Raw genomic sequence first — 22,842 nt, 5'->3', positions numbered from 1 at the left:
GTAGTCAATTGTCTGTTGACCGCCATAGGGCGCGAAATAGTAACAACCGAACCATACGAAACTGGTAGCGGAATATATAATAAACACTTTCTCTATATATTATGGTTATTGAAGCAACTGAAATACAACGTATGGTATACTTTCTCTATTTTTACATTTTTCAGGTTGTTTTTTTTTCCTTGAATAACAGTTTCATAATGAGCTCCTTCAATCAATGATGGCAGAACAAGGTTTCGTTGAATGAATGAGTATGCGACAATAAAGAATATATAGGCCTAGTATTTCCGTCGAACCTCGAACAAAAACGGCAGGCATGCAATTTCTAACACATGTGAAGGGTTAATGAATTGCTTGGTACTGTAAAACCACAGTTCAAATGTTGAATAGTAGCTCGCCGTGTTGCCAAGTCGAGGAAATGACGGAATAAAAAATATTGTCTGGATAATTTTCCAGACAACCATAATTAAATACACCCGACACAGTCTCCAAGTCAGATTTAACATTCCAAGTAGGACCTAGTTGTTTCAGTACGGTAGATAAATGAAAACAAGAATCAAAAACTTACCGTACCATAGGCCTACTATGAAAATCTATTTCTGGACTCCACGGCCTCTGAAACTTCCGGGGAGCACATCAACTGAAAACTAGCATATTAATTCGATACAAGGTTACAGTACCCGACTCAATAATGGGTTATCTATGATTGAACGTTATTGAAGATATTTCGGAAGCTTCACGATGAAAGTACTGTAAGTCTACACATGTGGAGTGTGGATAAAGTTGGGTTTGGTGTGGTTGAAAGAGCAAGTGGTAACAAGTATACTTGCGTCCATGCTGTGATATTTATTTCAAGCAGAGAACCTACTAATACTGCTAATATTGACTAATTATCCATTCTTACACAGCGACAATGCAGTCACAATACGAATACGCGATGATGCTCTGACGCAAGCGGAAAACCGGCGCAAACGCAGGAGATCTTCACAGCGACCATGGAGTTATAATTAATAATTATAACTCCATGCTACGACCCAGTGTTTTGCTTTTTTAGCGTAAAAACGTACTGTTAGAACTCTATAAGCAGACTACAGCGTCGCGATGTTATTGCATTTCGTTGCGATATACGGTACAATATAGTGCATCATTCCAAACAAAATTGCAGAAAAAAATCGATGCGATATCTAAAAAGGGATTTTTCCCAAACGATAACGATAACCAATACGGTTGTCATCAAATGTTTTAGACAACCTTTCCCATAAGTAACATATTTGTCACAACGTAGGCGATTCATGCATTTTACATCAATCAAACATCAGCTCGTACAGCATATTGTCAAGACTGTTTTAGACACGAATAACGATAATGACGTATTAGTATTCGTTATCGTTTTCGTAAAGTTTGCAGAATCTCCTTATTGTTGTAGAATACCCACAAGAACAAATCAAAGAGTAAGATACATAGAGTTGACTTAAATAAATAAAAGAAAGTAAAAGCTGACCACTCTATGCATGTCAAAGTTCAAACAGGGTTTGCCCGACGGGGGATTGAGGTCCACGACGGGGTGGGCCGATGTCCCATCGAGACGGAAGTGGCTGTGCTTGGGCATTGCTTAAAATCTTTTGAAAGTGATCCTTACAGCGAAGCTCCGGAAAAATATGGCAATTTAGCCTGTTTGAAAGGCTTATTTAATAACTCTTTTCTCCACGAATTTGTGGTTTTTCTCAACGACTGGGTTCAAAGCGTTTTTCGACTAAACGGATCAAGCACCTATAAAGCATATAAGGTACTTAGTTTTTAGGGTAGAATTTACATATTTCGACAAGTAATCCGTGTAGTGTTGTTTCACATCTAAAGGATACACTCCCCCGAAATATTTGTATCCCAGAGGGTCCACCCTTCATCCCTACACTGAAAACCCCAGCTAGAGCCCCTTCCCAGATCTGTATTCCAAGATACACTCGCGCAGTGGTGTTCCAACCTTCCAGATAATCACATGAGGCAATTGTGATGTGCTTTTCCTAAGGCGAGACTTTTTTTATACTTTGCTTATCGAACCTGCCGCCGCCCACAAATAATGAAGTTTTCAAATAAAAATAAAATTCTTTTTCTGGCCAATCAGTGTACCCAATGCCATTAAAAAAATTTTTCTTTATTTTTTTTACGCCTGCTGCTACCTTGAAATTTTCAAAAATAAGAAATGTATATTTCTTTCTAATTATATAAATTAAAAGCATTTAACCATCCCATTACTACACTGTTTGCATTCACCAATAAAATTTTATTTTTATTTTCTCCGTTTGGATGTTCTTGGCAAAACTATTAAATTGCTTTTTTTTCCCTGCCCTCCTTTGACGAGCTTTAAAAAAGAAAGTTGTGAAACAAGGTATAAAAAAAGGCTCGCCACAATCAAAATGCACAGCAGAGGGGTTGGAACCAACAACTTCAACAGGGTGGGAGTCGAAACCACAACCACTGTAATAATTTTGCCCACACAAGCGTCTGTGCGATTTAGTGTTCAACCTCAACCACTACTACCATAAATTTCACTACATACATCAATGGACCTATCAATCAAACTTAACTGACCAATCAAAACATGTGCTGTCCTTCAAACGCACGTGTTTGCGTATCTTTTTACACTGTCGTTTTGTAGGACCTTGGCAACAATAACCAAGGGGCGGGGCTTAGCGGACAGGTCTATTTTGAAAATACCCTCATTTTTTCCAGAATATACACAGGCTATTTTGAGAAATGTTTTTAAACTTTATTCCGTACAATGGAACATGCAATTCACTATGTAACACAACTTTATGGTGATCAATGTTCAAGTTCTATAATAATTTCCTTGGCTATCATTCTAACAAATGAAATCTTGGCAACAAGGTTATTTTACAATCACCTCTACGATACAACGAATCTAATATCAGTAACATAACTATCAATGAATATTTAACAATAAACATGCTAGTAACTAGACAAATGTAATAAAAATATTTGCTAATTTGCAATTTATGAAGAAAAATCAAATTGGTTTACATGTACACAAAATAAAGCACACGCAGTGTGTCTGTGTAAAAAAAATGGATTTGCAAACAGAAATAGTGATCCGACCTATTATTCTTAAAGTATCAGGGTTTATTAATCCTTGCAGTGTTTACATATATGCACTTTACGCATGTTGTGTCCACAAAGTGACAGCCATGGTTCACGAAATTACACAGAAAAAGATCTTTCCTTCATTTTACAAGGAGAATGCAAACAACATTAACGAAATTCGTGTAATTCCAGGGTCAGTGCCAGCAGGTAAGCCACCAGCTGGATGTGGGCCCAGCCACCGAGACACCTCTCTCAGTAGTGGTAAAATCTGTCTGGGAACACATGAATAAAAAACAACTTTCTAAGTCAGACAACGCTAGCCTAGGAGTGCCATTCGGGAATCTACGGGCAACATAACATATACAGTTTAAACTTGTGGTCCACTTGATGGGTGAACAATGGATGTAATTATAAATGTCTGTTTCTAGTAAAATCAAGTGAAGGTCCTCACTGTTGTTGGTTAGCATTTATTTTTCTCCCTGCCAAGGCTATTGGCGCACTAATGCATTAAGTCCGTCCGTTAAAAATGTAATCAGAGCAAGGGGTCTATTGTATTGAGATACCATTTGCCACCAATTAATGCCCATACTTACACCAGCACCCTATATTGAATAACTACATAAATGCAAAAATTATCAATATTTACATCACAAACTTATACAACCCCAAGCTCATATCTAATAATATTATTCTTACAACAGCAGTGATATAACAATAAAAATAATAATAATATAAACCATAACCAAAAATGGCACCAAATCTTAATGGGGGATGACATGAAACTACAAACATTAATTATTAAAACAAATAATATTTACATTAGTACATAGCTAAACATCATGACAGAATCACAAGGATTTGTAATGAACTATAAAAGTTTCAACACAGCAACAATAGACATTTACAATTGTTTGAAAAAAATTGTTTCAAAATGTGGGTATATGGTTTGTTAAATGATAAACAACCATAACTTTATGAAATTCTAACACGGTATATTCTGAATCAGTAGTTGCAAAATAACACATAATTCTATCACATTAAGTGTGGATAAATTACCTACCTAACAGTATCCAATTTACTTTAAATAGATTGATTTATTGATTGATGAGTGCACAAAGTGAATTATGAAATTAGAAGTATAAAAGACAAGGTTTTTATCAAGTTTTGCAGTAAATGCAATGAAAATACAACAGGAAACAACTATTTGTAACAAGTTGGCTATATGGCATAAAAAGTGTGTGAAATTAACTTAGGTTTGAACATTTTAGACCATTAAAATTTGTATATGAGCAAATAATTATTTGCTTGGTCTAAAACTTTCTTGAATTGAAGACTCATTTAAAGGAAAATTATTAGTACATTCCTTAAGTCAGTATGTATCAATATTTATAAAATGATTTTTTATTTATTTTAGGAAGAATTGGAATGTCACACAAATAAAAGTATGGTAATGTTTAAAATCAAATCATTTAGACCCACAAATTAAACAGTTCCTAAAGACTAAGACACTGTGTGGGGGTGGGGGGGGGGAGGGGGAACCAGATGTTTGTAGTAACTTTTGTGAATTTTATAAAATCACAATTGTTATTAGTATAACCCTAATAACTCATTGAATATTTACAATACTACATAAACTAGAGTGACAACATAGACCCTATTTAACAATACCCATTAGCCTAAAGTGCTGATAGAAAAGTTTAGTAACTTGTGATGTTTTTTTTTTCAATACTATAAACCAAACCTTCAGGTAATAAATATACAAGCATGTTAATAATATTGACATTTTCTCGTAAATATTTCAAACTGAAATCATCACATCACTTTTCTGTTTGTCAGGTAACATGCAGCTATTCGGTTGAGGGTAGTGGTGTTATCGGTGGAGTTAACAGCGAGGGCGTTTCAATCAACCATGAGTTGCGTCATCTTCTAAGAAGTCCTTGGCTTGTTCACGAGAGATCACATCAATGTGACTAACCTATAAAAAGAATAAAAATAAAATATAATACTTAAAAAAAAAAAAAAAAAATGCCAAGAAAATTGGAAGGAACTAAACATTTTGAAAAGGTACACGTAATATTATGGATAGCCTAGAGAAACACATTTGCAGCTCACAACAGGTACATTCACCCAGCTTGAACATTTTGCCTAAGAACTGGTAGATAGATGACGTCACGCTGTGACCTTCATTCATCATCGTTCCCGGTAACCTGGATTTTGGAAAAACTGTGAGCCAAATCCACAACATCTTGGCCTAGAGACTACTATTTATTAAGTTACAGTGATGCAAGTAACTTCAGGTTAGAAATTCACCATTGTCTCTCTTGGCTGACTGTCTCAAATCCGTGGATAGCCCGACATGTCCATGCTCGGTACGAGACTATGCCAGGTTTGAAATTACACCAGGCTTGAGTCACGCTTGGCACGAGTCTTAAGTGTGAATGTAGCCTTATTGTTCTTATGTTTTAGTCCAAATACTACACTTTTTTTATTTGACTATAATTTATACTAATTTACAGATGAAATAGATATAAACATTTTCCTTTATCATACCAATAATCCACATATAAATTATCCTTTTTTTAATTATTTGTAACTTATTCTAGGACAAAAAATTCTACATTAGCAGCCAATTATATAAAAAGAGAAATATAGTAAATTTTATAACAAAAAATATAATAAAAAACTCTAAAAATCTTGAAAGATTACAAGGTTGCAAAGCAACTTCAATCTTTAAAATAAAAAATAAAAATTGTTTTCTTAAAAATAATTTAGTGATTAACTTCTTGGACCGCTACAGAAACTAAACCAAACGGAACATCTTATTAATTTGCAATTTCCTGAAGTATTCCCAAAATAGTATTAATCTCACCTTATTCCTAAACTTGACACCATAGAACTTGTCGGCTGAGTCAAGCAGCTCAGGTCGAAATGTTGTGGTGATGAACTGGGCATTTCCGCAGAGTTCCTTCAACATATCTGTCAGAAAATAGAGCAACATTAGTAATTATAGGCAAGGAAAAACCATGTTAACAAGCATAGAAAATATGAGATGACATCTGTTAGTGAATGGGCTACAGTAGTAATCTCCCTAATGGGTTTCCTATTTCAGCAAATTAGTTTTACAAGAAGCATGAGTAAAAACAGTTGAGAAGCATATAAAAATGTCATAAGCCTCAAGATATACTTAGGTTGAGCTGAAACTGTTTGTACCATGCGCTAATAAATATGAATATTGAGAAAAACCATCTCCTTTTTTATATCCTAGGCTTCTTATCTGGGATGTAAGACTCTTCATATTAGTAATTAGTAAAACTACATAAAAATTTATCTTACACCGATTACTTATTGCTTGATTACAATGAAAAGTGATTTTTGATTCATTTATTCTAAGCCTCAGAACATTATTATTATTATAATCTAACGCATTATATTTGGTAAATTCAAAATTACCACACCATTTTTTGTTTAAAATAGATATGTGATTGGGGCTAGACTTAACTAGCTGTGCTTCTTTTAAAAAAAATTCCAATTACCCACTCATTATGTAATTGAATAGTGGTTGTGTTTTTCAGAAGCAAAAGGGTAAAGAGAGAGATAATCTTGAAAATAAAATTCAATATTTACATGTTATTACTTTCTTATTTCTATATAATATAATTGAGTTATTAGTATAGCTTTCAATTCAATTGAAAAAACAAACCAGCATGCAAAAATATTTTCTTTTGTCAATGAAAAGAACCAAAGTAAATTGGCTGAAGATCAATTTTTTATTTTTAGCTCCGATGGGGAGCTCTAGCTATACTCGGCTGATTGCTTAATAGATCTGTTTTGTATGGGCGGCCTTTAGCGCCAATTATTTTTATTATTATTATTAGTTCCAATTATTTTTATTTTTATTATTAGCTTCAATGAGAAGCTCTAGAAACACTCAGCTGAATCTCACTTCTTAATGTTGTTGTTGTTACACATCAACTAGAGGTGATTTCCAACAAAAGTTGGACCCCAGGGTGCACCATTCACTTTCAAAACAGGGGTTTCAGAAAGGACTGTACAGTACATTACTACCTTTATAACAAATACAACATGTTCCATGGATGGCGTGGTCAGTGACAAATTAGTTCTAAGGAACCAAAGGTTATTAGTTTTAGTCGCGTCTTGGTATTCAATTTATAAATTTTTCAATTTTAAGACATTTTTTTTTCATTTTTAAGACATTTTAATTTTTTACAAATAAACATCCTAATTATTTAAAAATGTCAATCTTATTAGCTCTTCCAAATTTGTTTGTCAACCAGCTTTCAGATATCTTAAAATGCTCATTTAAAAATTTAAACGTTAAACGCTGAGTAGCGTTTAATTATTTTTATTAGGTCCAATGAAACGCTCTAGAAACACTCGGCTGATTAATATATCTTTTTTGCTCCAATGAGGAGCTCTAGGAACACCAAGCTGATTCATTGATCTTTTTGCTGATTGATTAATAGATCTTTTTTGTATGGGCGGACGTTAGGGCCAATATACTCTACTGCCTCTATTATACTGCCCTCATCAGAGCTACGACATTACGAGACCTTGTTTATATCAAAGTCTGTAAATCTGCAAAAAACTTAATAGTTTTGTTCTGTGCTGTGCTTATTAGGAGTTTTTATTAACTTTTAATCCCTTTTAATGAACAATTGTTTTACTATTAAAAGTATATACTTGGTAAATTTTGAACTTTCAAATACACATGCATTCCTCAAAAGAACAAACATTAAAAATACCGAATAGCATGTGGTAAATTTGAAACCTTATTGGCAAATATATCAATTTTCCTCAAAACTAGACTGAAATATAAAATGGCTTTATATGTTTTTGACACCTGGTTGAAATTTATAACATATTATTTAATAGATTTATTACAAAATGTACAGTCTCTCAGGGGAACAGGTAACTGTTGGACATGCCTTGCATATACATCAGAGCCAACGTATTTAGTTACACGTATATGCTTAAACTGACTTTTTGATTAGAAACCGATCAAATAATTCCCATACAACATTATAATTCATTATTTTATAATTGCCATCATTATAAATAATTATTTGATGATTGACAACAATGGTTCCATTGTGTGCCAATCATAATGACAATGAAACCTGAAAAACATTTTTGATTTGTAATGGTGACACATAGGTGTGAACAATGACGAGGTAAATCAAATGTGACAACCTATATATTTGATATAGCATACATATAATAGCAAGACAATTGAGGCAAACCAAAATAATTTTTTTTGGTTTATACTGAAACACAAGAGACTGTGATAAATGCAATAGAAGATTGGTTGGAAAGAGGCCAAGGGGAGGAAGGGAATACCTATTGCTTGTTAAGCTGGATGGTGGTAGAAAGCACAGTATCTGATGAGAATTGCCAAGAACAAAAATGTCTTGTAAAGGAATCATGATAAAATTAAGATTAGTATTTTAGATAACTAGGCAGGATACATACAGACACATATGAATACCATTCTAAATGAATTCACGGTAAATAACAATAAAAAATATCAAGGAAAACAAAAATTTGTAAGATATGCAATTATAAGCCAACATAATGAATAATACACAGATCACATATTTCCTATACAGATTTCAACTGAAAGGTAGACAGAGAAAGAAATTTATAAATTTTTGAAATATTTTTGCAGAGACATTTAACCCAGCTGGTAATCAATTTGAGCATCAGAAACGACTGTAAATCAGCGATAACTTAATTGTTTCTAATTGGCTGTTGGTAACTTTGTTTGATTCTTTCACACAAGCACTTTAGTGTTTAAATTGATTTTTTTAAAAGAAGTTTCTACAAATTTTGTCTTCGACAACTAATAATATTTGAAGTAGCATATCCTGTAGCTAACAGTGGTTTACTCCGTTTCTTTCCTCTCCCTAGGATTATCCTAAATTTTGCCTTAATTAATCATATAACTTTTTTTTAATTTGATATTTTTCTGGTTTTTCTTGTTTGTTAAAACAAATAAAATAAAAGTAAAAATATGTTCTCATGGGTAAAGAATCTGATTTTGATTTAAACTAGAAAGCTTTAAATGGTTCTGGACTGTGGTTAAATTTTAACCATTTTGGATTGCGGCTAAATTGCAACTGTTGTGGATTGCAGAGTGCTGAGTCAGTATGACACGAAAGGGCTTGATTAAAGACACCACGGCCTGGAGAGCCAACTTAAGGGTACCAATAAATGAACTAATGCTCAGACTCCCTATGGACAGTCTCCGTGAACCTCGACTGCTGGAACTGCCTATCAACCTTCCACAGAAGGAATTGAACCCTTGAGTAAAACACCTGCAAAATTTTACTCATTGGACTTAGCTTTCACTATAGAAATGATACATGTTGTGGTTGCTTAGATACCATGAAGCTTCTGTCATCACTAACATCAACATGGCCTATCTAGTTCCAATTCTTAAGTACATGGCTTATAACATTTTAAAAAGAAGTATAAAAATGTAGTGTTTAAAATAACATACATGAAACAAAGCTGATTTTAATTATAAATAACCAGGGTTTTGCCAAAAAAACAAAACAAGGGATTGTGCAAGAGGATATAAATAGGCCGGTGCATTACACAAAGGTAAAGGTGAAAAAGTTAAATGTAGGAAAATAACCCATAACTTGTCATTGTGCTGAATTGCGTATGGGCGCGGTCCGTGATTAACTAGCAACCGTAAACAGGCGCTTCATGGTAGCTACATGTTCACATTATTCCACAAAGACACAGACTAAGATGAACCATAACATCGGGGTAACCCCTTACTCTTCCGAAAGATGCAATGGGTTCTTTAAAGTTCACACGAGCCAGATGTATACACTGGACCTCCATTTTAAGTCCTTATTTCAAGATCTACCAACCTAACCCTGGGTTAGCGTCGCCCCCTGCCTTACCGCTCGGCCACTCGATTCACCCAACAACAAAAATTTTATTACTACTTCAACAAATATTTAAGTAAAATATATGTAACTGTAACTGAACAGCTGAATGCAGGTTGGTATATAAACCTTGGGGTAAAATTTAACAGCTGAGTTAGGGGGAGGGGTTTGAATTGATGACCATTACCTGCTACAGCCTTTCTATGCTGGGCGTCAAGTGCAGAATCGATCTCATCGAACAGATAGAAGGGCGCTGGATCACATTTTTGGATGGCGAAGATTAGCGTCAATGCAACCAATGATTTCTGACCTCCAGACAACTGCTGCATCTCCTTTGTCTCACCAGCTTTTCCCGAAAATGAAATCTGAGCGAGAAAAACAAAGGAACAGTTGAAATATTGTACAATAATGAATAATGAATTGCATTGACAGAATTTATTTTCTGGGTTGTTTAGGGAAAAGAAATGATAAAGAGAATAACAGGACGAATGGGAGGTGAAAAATGTCATGACACACATCTCAATATCAAAGAAATAATTTGATTTTATTTTTATTTATAAAAAAGAATCAGTGTGTATTTTCATAGGAAGATATTCAATGAAGATGAGCTGCTTCACCAGAATACAAATTTAACATGACAAAGAAAAAACTGAGAGGAAAAATAGAATTAACATATTCATAAGAATGACAGGACAAAATTGAGTTGAAAAATAGAATTGACATATTTCAAAGCACTGCAAAAGGAAGATATTCCTGAATATAACAAGCATCAGATCTAGTAGGAGGGGTTTTTAATGGAAGTTCCTGATCCTGATTATGAGTACAAAGGGCATTTAATAGAAGCTATTTCTGAGTTTTAAAAGGCATCGGTCCATGTAGAACAGGTTTTTTTTTATTGAAAGTATAAAAAAAAATTTGATCATGTAGGAAGGTGGTATTAGTTAGCAGCCAGCACTATAATTAGGATTTGATAACTTTACATTGGAGTCCATTTGGGCGACTGCCACCTTCTCGTTGACAAATTCGTACTAATTAGTGGACATCCTGTAGGATATATGTCCTCAGTCATAGTATTTTCTCTGCGTTTCCCCTGGCTGCAGGTTATATGTATTTAAACAGCAATGCTACGGACTGCTTTACAATGATAACACAGTTAGATGAACCCCTGCCTAGAAAGAGACTACGGCAAACCACAACAGGAAATATTTTAAAATTTAAGCACTTTTAAAAAATTATTAATGTTTTTAATTGTTCAGTCTGAAATTTTACACAATCAATGAAAATTTTGATAATTTTAATGACAAATTGTAAGATTTGTATAGCACCTGGTAAGGATGGTGTTTTATTTTATTGGCACTTTATACTGTTTATTTAGAATGTAACTTATGAATGACTGCAAAAATGAGTTTTCAGAATTTTTAAACATTAGATGGTGGGGAGTTAAAAATTAGCTACACAATACACAAACCTGAAAATTAATTGTTTGACTATCTAGCTGAATATACATAGAATTGTTTAGTAATAAGTAAAGAGAAATAAAATTTATTTAAAAAAGCTAACTTACTTTAATGCCAACACCTGTAAATAACTCAACAAGTGGAACTCCAGTCTGTGAATCACCTTCCTGCAATATTAAATAAACAATTATTTGCTACATTTAACACACATAATTAAGTAATAATGTGTTAAATGCTTGCGTTACCACTGTTGTTGAGAATGTCTTGATGCTTTAATCATCATCAGGGAAATAAAATCTGGATAATATCTCAACAATACAGTTCTTTTCAGAACTATCTATGTGATATCTAATATCTTAATGGTTAAAAAATATAGATTAATAATCTGCAGTACATACCGATGTTTCTGCTTCGCCCTTCTTCATCACTAGTGTTGCTTTTCCTGAGGGAACAAGTTTTTCGAACACCTCACTGAAGTATTTAGACACTTGTTTAAAAGTCAGCTGAATGGCTTCATATTTCCGATGTTCAAGTACATTCATCAGGTCTACAATTGACTACAAAAATACAAGAAAATATTTGATTGTTTTAAAATTAAAAATATAGCACAATAATTCTGTTGCACCAGACCATACATTTAAAAACATATTTTAAGGTATACAGTACTTTGTGTTTTTAGCTTCCCATTGAAAACAATAGAAAATATTTTCATTGACAATTCAGAAAAATTATACATTACAAATAATACATTTCCTATATTGTTTACATCTAGCTCATCAATTAAGGAATTTTCATGTTTTGTTTTTTCTCTGTCTTAATGAAAGCCAGTAACTCATTCAAATTAGCAAAGGCCGTGTATTTTTTTTATTGAATTTCTAAAGAATTTTCCACTGAAACTGAAATCCTCAGTTTTCAATATTTCAAATACTTAACGGAAGCAAATATTCATAAAGCTTAAAATACTGGCTTCCTTGCATTTAACTACAGGAAATGATCCCTAATGGATTGGGCTTGCAATGCTGTGTATGTAATAGTTGTACTAGACCACAAGACACCCATCAACATGGATAACGAATCGCATGTTTAAATCAATCACAAATTGCTCCATACCTTATTAATACACTGAAAGTAAGCTACATTCTATTTCAACTGTGTTTGACATGTTTAATGGGCATTTAATTTTCGTTGATGAAAGATGGAAGGGCGGTGAAAAAAGCTGATCGGATGCTAGACTAAATGCAATTAAAGGGAGAATCGTGCAACCTGGCTGTTACTACTAAGGTTAAGAGACACCGATGGTAAAGTAAGTCACGGTGAATTAGAAGGCTGTGTGACGTTAATTTGTTGTGCTGTTAGGACACTGACAGTGACATTAAACACAGATTATTTTTTTTTTAAATAGTCTGAATAGCAAAATCTAGAAAAACTCTACATTTAAATTCAATCAAAACATTTAATTGCATATTTGTGGAGTCCTTCCAGAAATTGTGATGCATCATTGGTGAGATCACATTGGGATAATCACTAAATTTCCTCATAGTGCCCCTAATATCATTAAATGAATCTCCCGGAAATGGATTCTTCCAACTTGGGACCCCTGAATATGCGCATGTCTCACAAACATAAGTGTTGACCCTGTCTCTTATACACATCTAGATGTGTATAAGAGACAGCCGACCCACTTCAGCTTTTTAAAACACAACTCAAAACTCACCTCTTCACTGAAAGTTTTGCTGAATTTCTTTAAGACACTTTTTACCACTATTTTGTTTATTTAATCTTTTTTTTCTCCATTAACTGTTTAGCTAGACACCGCCATCACTTGAGCACCTGTGAGCCATGCATTGACGGGCTTCACACCTTAAATTGTCGATAAACGGTGTGGTGTTGCTTTGGTTTGGTTAGGTGTCTAGAGTGCTGTTAGTCTAGGTTCATGGTTTTTTTTTTTTTCTTGTCCGTTTCTTTCCGTTGTTGTCAAGTGCCTCGAGGTTGGTCCAACGGGAGGCGCTATACAAATTGCAAATTATTATTATTATTATAATTGTGATTGTTATTACAGATATTCTGGCAACTTACAGCATGTCCCTTGTCCAACTCCTCCTTTCTTTTTATCAGTTTTTCCTTCTGATCTGAGAAGTTTATAAACTGATCTAACGCTTTCTTATTGACGTGACTGTACTTCTTCAGCTCCTGGTTACACTGTTCCAGTTTCTTGAATAGCTGTTTGACGGAAAACTTTGTGTACTTCTCAAATGCATCACTTGGGAGAGAACCTAGCTCACGGATCTTTCGCATACATTCCTCTTTCTACAAAATGAAACAAAACAAAATATAAAAATTGCAGTATGTGACGAAGCATTATGTATTTGGTTCCCAATCCAAAGTGGGAGTTCAAATCATTGGACAAAGCACTATGTCTAAATTTTCTCATGCCAACCAAGGAGTGGGTACCTGTGAATGACTGGCTGCATATTTAGTCTCGAAACATAGTACAGCCTCTAGATCATTTCGGGTTGTATTTTGAACTATGCCTTTCAACCAAGTAAATATTTGTTTTATATACCACTACATAAATTGTAGGCATTAGAGGGCATGGCTAAAACTATTACCTGGCATTTAACCAACCAAATGACTGGAATCTATGTAGTCGGTATATAATAATGCAATACTCCTCGTAGATCAGAATATGTGTTCCAAAGATGTCTGATCCAAAGGTTGGGGTAGTAATTTAAAAGACAATGGACCTTTATAAAGTCTCAAACTGAACAACTGGCTCTGGATTTATCAATCTCAGCTTAGCAAATATCTTAAGCTGATTTATCAAACCATCTTAGCAAAATCTTAGCTTAAAAATCGTCTTAGATGGTTCATGCGTACAATGAACATTTTAAGTTAAAGCAATTGTGATAAATTTGACTTAAGCAAAAAAATGGACTTAAGTTGAACTTAAGATGATTTCTAGTTTGATAAATCCGGCCCCTGACCAATTAGAACAGGGCCACAAATATGCAGGTGTCCCAAGTCTCCCGGAACTCCCGGGAGTCTTTTGGAAATCAGCATGGTCTCCCGAACTCCCACAAACAGCAAAAACCTCCCAGAAATTCAGTAAAAAACAAATCTTTTTGTTTTATTTAGGCCTAAACTTTAGTTGCCGATTATTTTTTGCAGTCTGACAGTGCCATTTCCGGGCTTCTAAAGGTGCCTACTCTAAAAAAAAAAAGGTCATTAACTCAGCCCCAATCATGGTAGCCCAGATGTGGGCATGGCCCTTTGTTTGGTACCTACACTTTTTCCTCATAGTGCCCCTAATATCATTAAATGAATCTCCCGGAAATGGATTCTTCCAACTTGGGACCCCTGAATATGCGCATGTCTCACAAACATAAGTGTTGACCCACAAATGCACATTGTTTTGTGGGACCTTAGCAATAATATCCAAGGGGTGGGGCACAGCAGAAATGTCAAAGGTCAACTGACATAACATGATCAACAACAGGGAGCTTTTGATTGCACGACGACGGTAAGACGTACAATGTAATAACGTGACTAAAAGTCATCTGCGCATGCGAGAATGTTACGGTCACCTCGTCAAGTAGATTCTGGAACGCAATTTGGCCAAATCTACGTATGCAGAGAAAGCCAGGTAGGGCGGTCACGCATGAGTGATTCCGTTCTAGCGTTGCGTCGTCCCACAAATCAAAAGCTCCCTAATATTAACAGGCAGCACTTCAGGAACTAGTTAGAAGAATTATTAAAACAAGCTTTGATGAACACAGTGCACTTCAGGTCAAGAATATTATTTAGTTTGAAATAACACACCTTTTTCAGCAACATGCTCTGTTTATTCGTCATCTTTTCAAGGGATTTAGCATCATCTGAGATTTTGTCACCGTACTCTCGTTCCTTGTGCTTCCACTCCTCAAAATCGCTGTGTCGACTTACTTGTTCTCGATTCAGGGCCTCAGCTTGACTCTCAATATCTACAAGAACAAATGATAATAAATGTTTGCTTATCTCTCCGTAAAACTGTAAAAATGATTGAAATGAAAAAAAGAGCATTAACTGGCTCTTTTAAATCAGTTAATCATTCCCACTGATATACAATACTGAAGCAAAGTGCGCTGTAAATAATTGTTGTTTTCTTTATATGGTATCGATTTCGTTTTTTTTTTGTTCAAATTTTATCAAAGCTTGGATCATTTTTATAACAATTTTGAGCATATAAATAGAGCTTAACTTACACATAGGCAATGAATTATAACACTATATATCACAACTTAGGAATTTCAGCTTGTATACAAATTTTCTGCTAATTAAGCAAGTTTTCCATAATGGTTCATCCTTAAGAGTACAACAGTCATGTCGTCACAACACCAGGTGACGCCCTTTGTTGTCAACCAGGCGTTGGTTACTGTTCATTATCTCAATGGTTTAGAATAGGCTTTCTGGAATAGGCATTTTAAAACCTAATAATTTACCATCAAAATGTACTAAAAACACAAAATCTTGCATTATATTAGTTATCAAACACACATTTAATCATTAATTAACACTTACAATGAAAAACTAAGATACAACATCTTAATAATTACATTAGCAATTGGTATCAATTGTTTGTCAGTGGAGCAAATGGCGTCCGGTTTAACGCATTCTGTGTCCCCGATAGCAACGGAGTAGTATCATGTGGTATCGTGACGTACACTGTAGTACTTTATACTAAGGAAGAATACAGGGACTGACGTGAATTACCTTCTAGTCTAGCTTTGTTAGCTTCAATGCTGGCTTCAGACGACTGCAACTCAAGTGTAGCTGTCTCCAGTTTCTGCCGCTTATCGGAAACGCAGATTTCTTGTAACTCCTACAAAGGATAACAAATAATAGTACAGTAGAAACCCTCATTTACGTACGGCACAGGCCCAGAGCCGTTCGTAAATACCATACATGCCAAGTTTGAGTTTGGCTGTGGATGGAGAAATTTTTTAGGCCTAGATGCTCTCTGGTGCACTCTGAGCACCAAATTAAATCTTAAAAATGGGGTAATATATACTAACATTTTTTGAAAAATAAAATTCTATAGCTTTATTTCAGTGTTAAAACTCTTAACTTTATTTATTATTAAATTTGGTTTTGTACTTTTTTTTTTGGCGTATCATTTTTGCATTTGTCTTTGATGAACCAGGTGCGGCCGCCTCGTTGCTGCTTGAAACATCACTGTCCGACATTTCGGATTTGGATGATGATGCATCGATGATGATAAGCGCAGCCAAGACCCTATTTTCGGATTCTGGTTCTCTGAAAGTATTGATATGCATGATCGCGGTCGTAAAGTTAAAATAGAAATGACGTAATATGTACAGCGCCACCAGTGTTAATTTTACACGAATACATTGTTTACTATCGGAACGGCCTGTATTTTCGCAAAGCGATAGAACTTTCGTAGATTTTATATGCCTTATAAAACTACAGAATTGTCACGTTTTGGATATTTTTGTATTAAATTGTGGGTTTTAATAAAAAATCTTGAGATTATTAAAAAAGCTGGAGATTTTAGGCTAGTGGCGGGAGAGCTGGAGGTTAGGGCGAAAAGCGGGAGACTCCCGCCAAATGCGGGAGACTTGGTAGGTATGAAATACGGGTATTCGTAAAATCGGGGTTGACCCAAATTCCTATACATCTGCACTGGTACTACTTACAATGGCATAAACTAGGCCTAGGCTAGGCCTACAGGCCTACGCAGCTAAGTCTGAGGGGGCCTAGGCCTACAGTAGGCAGCTTCAAGCATTCTGATCCCACTCTAGGCCCTACACAAATTTGTTTTTATCAGACATTTTTACCTTCTTAAATACCTAGATTGTGGATTTTACTCCAACAAAACTCCCATAGATATATATATTGATCATTCAATAAAACAATCAAGCACTATGTTGAATTTAAAGCTGAAAACGATGTTTGAAAGAGAAGTAAAATTTGTCGCATGCACATGTGTGAAGCCATAAAGAACACTGACTTTGAAGAGGCCCGTTAGAGGGCCTCCTTCACTTGAGAATTACATAGTACTGTATAGTATGGTGTGTTGTGTTGTATGCATGCTAATAACAGTTACAATTCCAGCGGATCTTTTTTTTTAATCTTTCACTTAAATTTTTATGACCTCATCACCTTTATTTTACGTTCGTAAAATTGGGAATTCGTTAAATCGGGGTTCGTAAATGAGGGTTTCTACTATATTCAGAAATAGAAATAAAAACAACAAAAAGAAATAAATAAAAGAAAATATATATCATAGAATATCTGTGTTTAGCTACTAGAAAATAAAATTAAGTACAGCAAATATGATGATGACAATTACTCACCAAATACAGTTGGTCTCGTTTACGATTCAAGTTTCCAGACAAGACATTCTGAAGTCTGTTCTTTTCACCTTCCAACTGTGAATAAAAAGTCTCTTTTTTTAACTCACTTTATTCATTCTTTCAAATTATTCGAAATAACTCAAATAATTATAAAAATATATATTACTAAAAATATATTGCTTTACCAATAGGATTCTCAACACAATACATATATCAGTACATGATAATGATATTCCTTCTAAGCACCTTCTGTTGCAGAAACGAAAAGGACACAAAGCTTGCTAACCCCCTCACTACATCTTCTCTCTAGTACCTATCAATACAAGGCAATTATTCACATACCTTAATTCTCTCGTTGAGCACTCGCTTATTCATTTGAGTCTGGTCTTTAATTTCATCATTAAGACTATCTACTTCTCTTTGGTCCGCCACGCTCAACTGGGACAACAAGTCAGTACCTATTTTCAAAAAAGAAAAACACAGATAAAATTAAAATATTTGAAAGGTTGTGAGGATTTACATCTTGTCATAAAATATTTTGACTATTAATGTGCAATATAATAAAATCAGATATGTAAATATTGTAGTATTACACATAGGCCTAGTCTTTGCCCCGTGCACATTAATAATGTAAAAAGTTTTAGTTGAAAGAATTTCCATACATAATTTTATTGAAGACTGTGGTAAAAACCAATACCATGAATTTTATATTTATGCTATCTCCATTGTCTCTTCTATTTGAAAATAAAAATAATCAATAGCCCCTCTATTCTGTCATCTAATTGATTTGTCAGTACATTAATTTCTTTAATTAATGTATTTTACCTATTTCTTCATCTAAGGAGCTGTGAGTACTTCTCATTGCTTCCAAACTTGATTGCAGACTCCCAAGACGCCTCTCTTTGGGTTGAAGTGATCGTTGGATCACTTGGCTTTCCTCCTTCATTATTCTCAGATCACTCCTCATCCGCTCATAAATATCCCTGAAGTAACAAAAATTCATGCATTAATCCTTAAGATCATCTTTAAATAGATTATCTCTCTCTTTTCATACTCTCTATGATTTATAATTCATTCTATATCATCAATAATTTCTTACTTATTCTTCCTATTTTTTGTTTCAATCTTCTGCATCTCGCTCATCATGGATGTGATCTCAACCTCAATCTGCTGCAGCTTTTCACGATGTTCCTCATAATCTGTTTCTTGTGTCTTCATCTTCTTGCGCAACTCTACAATGCTGCTCTGAAGCTCCAGACGGGATTTGCGGGTGTCATAGTAACCCCCGGTAATAGCTCCCCTCCGACTAACTTGGTCACCTTTCAATAATTAAAAGCAAAATTGTCTTAGACCATCTGAGTGGGGAACATTTGGTTTTAAGAAATGAAAGTATGAGACCATCTAGTTAAAAGAAGTGGCAGAGTAACACCATCTGGTTTAAAGACATGATTGTGTGACCATGACCATTATGATACTATCTGGTTTTTAGGAATGAGAGTATGACTATGATTTAAAGGAAAGGAAGAGAAAACCTCTTTGTTCATTACTCTCTGGTTTTAAAGAACAACACCATCATCATTTTAAGAATCTGAGAGTAAGAACATCTCTGGTTTTAAGGAATGAAAGAGAAACCCCCTTTGTTTGCAACTCTCTGGTTTTTAGGAATGGTGCCATCATGATTTTAGGAATCAAAGAGTAAGAAAATCTGGTTTTAGGGGATGAGTGAAATACCTGATTGACGGAGCACTTACCTTCTAATGTGACGCAATCTAGGCTGTGTGTGCGTGAGAACTGTGTAGCAACCTCAATGTTTCGACAGATTAATGTTTTACCAAAAACGTGCTGGAACACGACATCATATTTAGAATCATATTTGAGATTTGATACCATTGGTAAAGCATCCTGAAACACAAAAATTTTCATATTTGAGGATGATGACAGATTGGCGACTGAAATTCTTGTTAAATTTTTAAAATCAACCATCCATAAGTAATTTAAACAAACATAGCTTCATGGATACAAATGAGTATGTCTCATGAAAAAGAAAACATTGGCAATTTAGATCATCTTTATTATTGTCTCAAAATACTAAAGGAAATAACTGAGCCGTTTAAAATGTGGCATACTTACTGGGGATTCTGGGTAATTTGTAGGTCTGACTTCTAACCTGTTGAGCGGCATAAATGTGACTTCACCAGGTAGACCCTGACGATTCATTTCAGCTAGGATCTTTGTACTGATCATATCAGTATCAACTATATGGTAAAACAATCTGGAAACAAAACATATAAATTGCTTAAGAGTCAATTATAAATAATTGTAAGTAATAAAAAAAAGCCCGGTAAAAACAAAAGAGAACTTTTTGAAGATTAAATTATTGACTGAATGAAGCTTCAGAGACTGAGGTTTTCAGAACTATAGAGGGCACCCTAATACTAATTGTGATGGAATTACCTGTAGAAGATGAGAAAGTTATCATAATAGGATTGGCTATACTATATAAGGGATCTATTATATATTTTGTCTAGTGAACTTTTTTTCAGAAGGGAAAAAATTTAATAGAAATGACATTTCAATTTCCTATTTAGCAGACAGGTTCCATCAAAAGCATGTCTATTGGGAATATAACCAGCATGCTGCAGCTTACCTGCTTCCAGCTGTGACCTCAACACACGTGTTGAACCGTGATGCACATTCAAAGTTCTCAATCAAGACACCATGGTAACCTTCTTGTACATCTTTGTGAATTCCTTTGGCTTTGAACGACTCCAGAATTCGTTTAATGCTGTCAATACCTCGTAAAACAGACTATAAGACAATTTTAAAATTCAACTTATGATGGCTTGATATACCGTAATTATTTCAACAATAAGCATTCCTAATACTCATCTTCATGTAAGTCTAAATATTGTTAACATATTTGGTAGAGGAACCGAATAGAATTGGCACATTCGCTTCATAGCCATTTTTCCTCTAGCTGTTACTCAGCTGAGGATAATGAAAATTATTCACACCAACTGTAATGAAACAAACATATGGTGATGCTCTTGCAACTGGGTTCTCCTCTGAACTGCCAGGAACACTGCCAGCGAGTTCATGGGCAATACAATAGTGGTATGTTTGGACAGGTGTGGACATGAACTCACATTTTGGTGTCCTATGTGAACCCAGTTCAGTGTCTCTTGTGTGCCTGGCAGTTAACATGTTAAGAAGCTACACTTACAACAATTATTCTTTATTATCTTTTATGTACTTACTTTTCCTATCATAGATCTAAGTGTTTGTTCTTTCTTATGCAATTCTTCTCTAGTGGTTGATATCTCCTGTTGCATGGTATTTTCTTGCCTCCAGAGGGCGCTAAACACAAAAATCCCAACATCACTTATTAAAATTCGTCAATGTGTAACCAGTATAAATTATATATTCAATATTCACACCTACTTAATTGAAATTTATATCATCAACATTCATACTTATGCAAATGAGATTCCGATGATCACTTACTTTCGGTCATTTTGTAAGTCATCCTTCTTTTTCTTAAGGTCATAGTGTCCTCGATTTGATGCATCTACTGTATCCTTCATCTGTTCAATATCTACCGTAAGTTTTGCCATCCGACTTTCAAGATCTTCATTTTTCTTTGTATCATTAGCAATATCTTCATTCAATTTATTGATCTGTAATAAAAAAGAAACCATATATAATAAATATACAAACACTAAGCATGTATGTTTAGAATTTTTTTTAAATGCCTCAGGGAAATGTATGGTGCTTTCTATGCTATTCCACAGTTTCACACATTTACCAGCCCTGCAGCTTTCTTTCCACTTTATTTGAAAGGCTAGCTGTGCCTCAATTTACTCTTCTTGGGTAAAATGCTTTTGTTGTTTTTTCTGTGATAACCATCAATCGGAGGAGGTAATAAAACCCAACCTATTTTGGAGATAAATATACATTCAAACATCATATCGCTTGCAAAGGTTTCTACTAAGTAGAAATACAGGTACAAAAACATTTTAAGGTATTTTTTATTTTGGGCCTCAAAGTCCTGGGGCGGATTGCTATAAGCGGTCTTTAGACGGTCTTAACGGTTAGCCGGCTATAATAGTGACGTCAATACTGGTCTATGATTATAGACCATTGCTATACCGCAGTCTAACCAGTTAGCCATCTTAAATTTTAAAGCCTACTCGGAGGAGGCTTAAAACGGTCTTAAATCATTTTCATCATGGCGTTCTGCTGATTAATTCAACAGTGAAATGGCAAGACCTTGGCCTAGATCGTCAAAGTCGGAGAATTGAACGACGAAAATTCCGCACGCTTCTTAGCGTCTGTAAAAATAGGTCTACGTTTATTTAAGTTCATTTTGATACAATTGCGTACGTCGAGCACGCATGACGACGCCCCCAATCTTACGTTACCAGGGAGTGCTTGTTTGCATTTCAATACTCAAAGCGGTCTTAGAGAAGACTGCTATATAGCAATGGTCTTAGAGGAATGACTTTAGTAAGACCGTCTAAGTGCTGTCTCTTATACACATCTAGATGTGTATAAGAGACAGACGTCGAAAAGGGAATGAGGACATTTGTTAGGGAGACGGTTCGAACGTGGCGCCTTGGGTCGGACTGTTCCATTTTTTTTTTCGAAGGGGTGTTTCGTTTGGGAACAATGGCAATTAGTCGGTTATCCAGGTAAGTATCTCACTCATAGACTACCAACATCACGATTGATTTGTGTAATTTTGGTCCTTAAGAGTGAGTCACAGCCTCATTTTTTTTAAAACTATTTTTTTATTCCTAGCCGCTTGTCTCCATTAGCAGTATTTGCCCTTAACTTTCTTTTCTGCATTTTTCCTTTTATGTTCTTTTAGCCATTTCTGAAGATCAGCAATATTCTGAAAGGAGAAGTCCAGTCTCTTTTGCATTTAGGTTTTTAGAAGTGTCAGCTTCAATTTGCGCTTTAATAACTTAAACACCTGATAGATCTTTGAAGGAGTTGTGTGAATAAGGGTGCTTG

The 22,842-nt window shown here is 34.8% G+C and overlaps 1 protein-coding gene across 1 annotated transcript in view; it reads right to left on the bottom strand.

Annotated features, from left to right (window-relative positions):
• Positions 1–2,742: 2,742 nt before the first annotated feature.
• Positions 2,743–22,842, bottom strand: part of LOC117102286 (structural maintenance of chromosomes protein 3-like) — a 30,093-nt gene continuing 9,993 nt past the window's right edge. Inside the window, exons 10-26 of the mRNA XM_033242536.1 lie at positions 21,331–21,503; positions 21,084–21,183; positions 20,474–20,634; positions 19,957–20,098; positions 19,578–19,728; positions 18,926–19,145; positions 18,652–18,809; positions 18,169–18,284; positions 17,827–17,901; positions 16,223–16,331; positions 15,293–15,453; positions 13,550–13,780; positions 11,872–12,030; positions 11,581–11,640; positions 10,204–10,381; positions 5,966–6,072; positions 2,743–5,071 (exon numbers count right to left, since the gene is read on the bottom strand). Coding sequence (XP_033098427.1) covers positions 5,000–5,071; positions 5,966–6,072; positions 10,204–10,381; positions 11,581–11,640; positions 11,872–12,030; positions 13,550–13,780; positions 15,293–15,453; positions 16,223–16,331; positions 17,827–17,901; positions 18,169–18,284; positions 18,652–18,809; positions 18,926–19,145; positions 19,578–19,728; positions 19,957–20,098; positions 20,474–20,634; positions 21,084–21,183; positions 21,331–21,503 — 2,373 coding nt within the window. The 3' untranslated portion in view covers positions 2,743–4,999. The remainder of the gene's footprint in view (positions 5,072–5,965; positions 6,073–10,203; positions 10,382–11,580; positions 11,641–11,871; positions 12,031–13,549; positions 13,781–15,292; positions 15,454–16,222; positions 16,332–17,826; positions 17,902–18,168; positions 18,285–18,651; positions 18,810–18,925; positions 19,146–19,577; positions 19,729–19,956; positions 20,099–20,473; positions 20,635–21,083; positions 21,184–21,330; positions 21,504–22,842) is intronic.

Source organism: Anneissia japonica, unplaced genomic scaffold (assembly GCF_011630105.1).
Source record: "Anneissia japonica isolate Jap-2015-1 unplaced genomic scaffold, ASM1163010v1 scaffold165_len1371125_cov188, whole genome shotgun sequence".
Lineage (NCBI taxonomy): Eukaryota > Metazoa > Echinodermata > Crinoidea > Comatulida > Comatulidae > Anneissia > Anneissia japonica.
The sequence above is the reverse complement of the archived record's forward strand: the minus strand, read 5'-3'. Positions and strand labels throughout refer to the sequence as shown.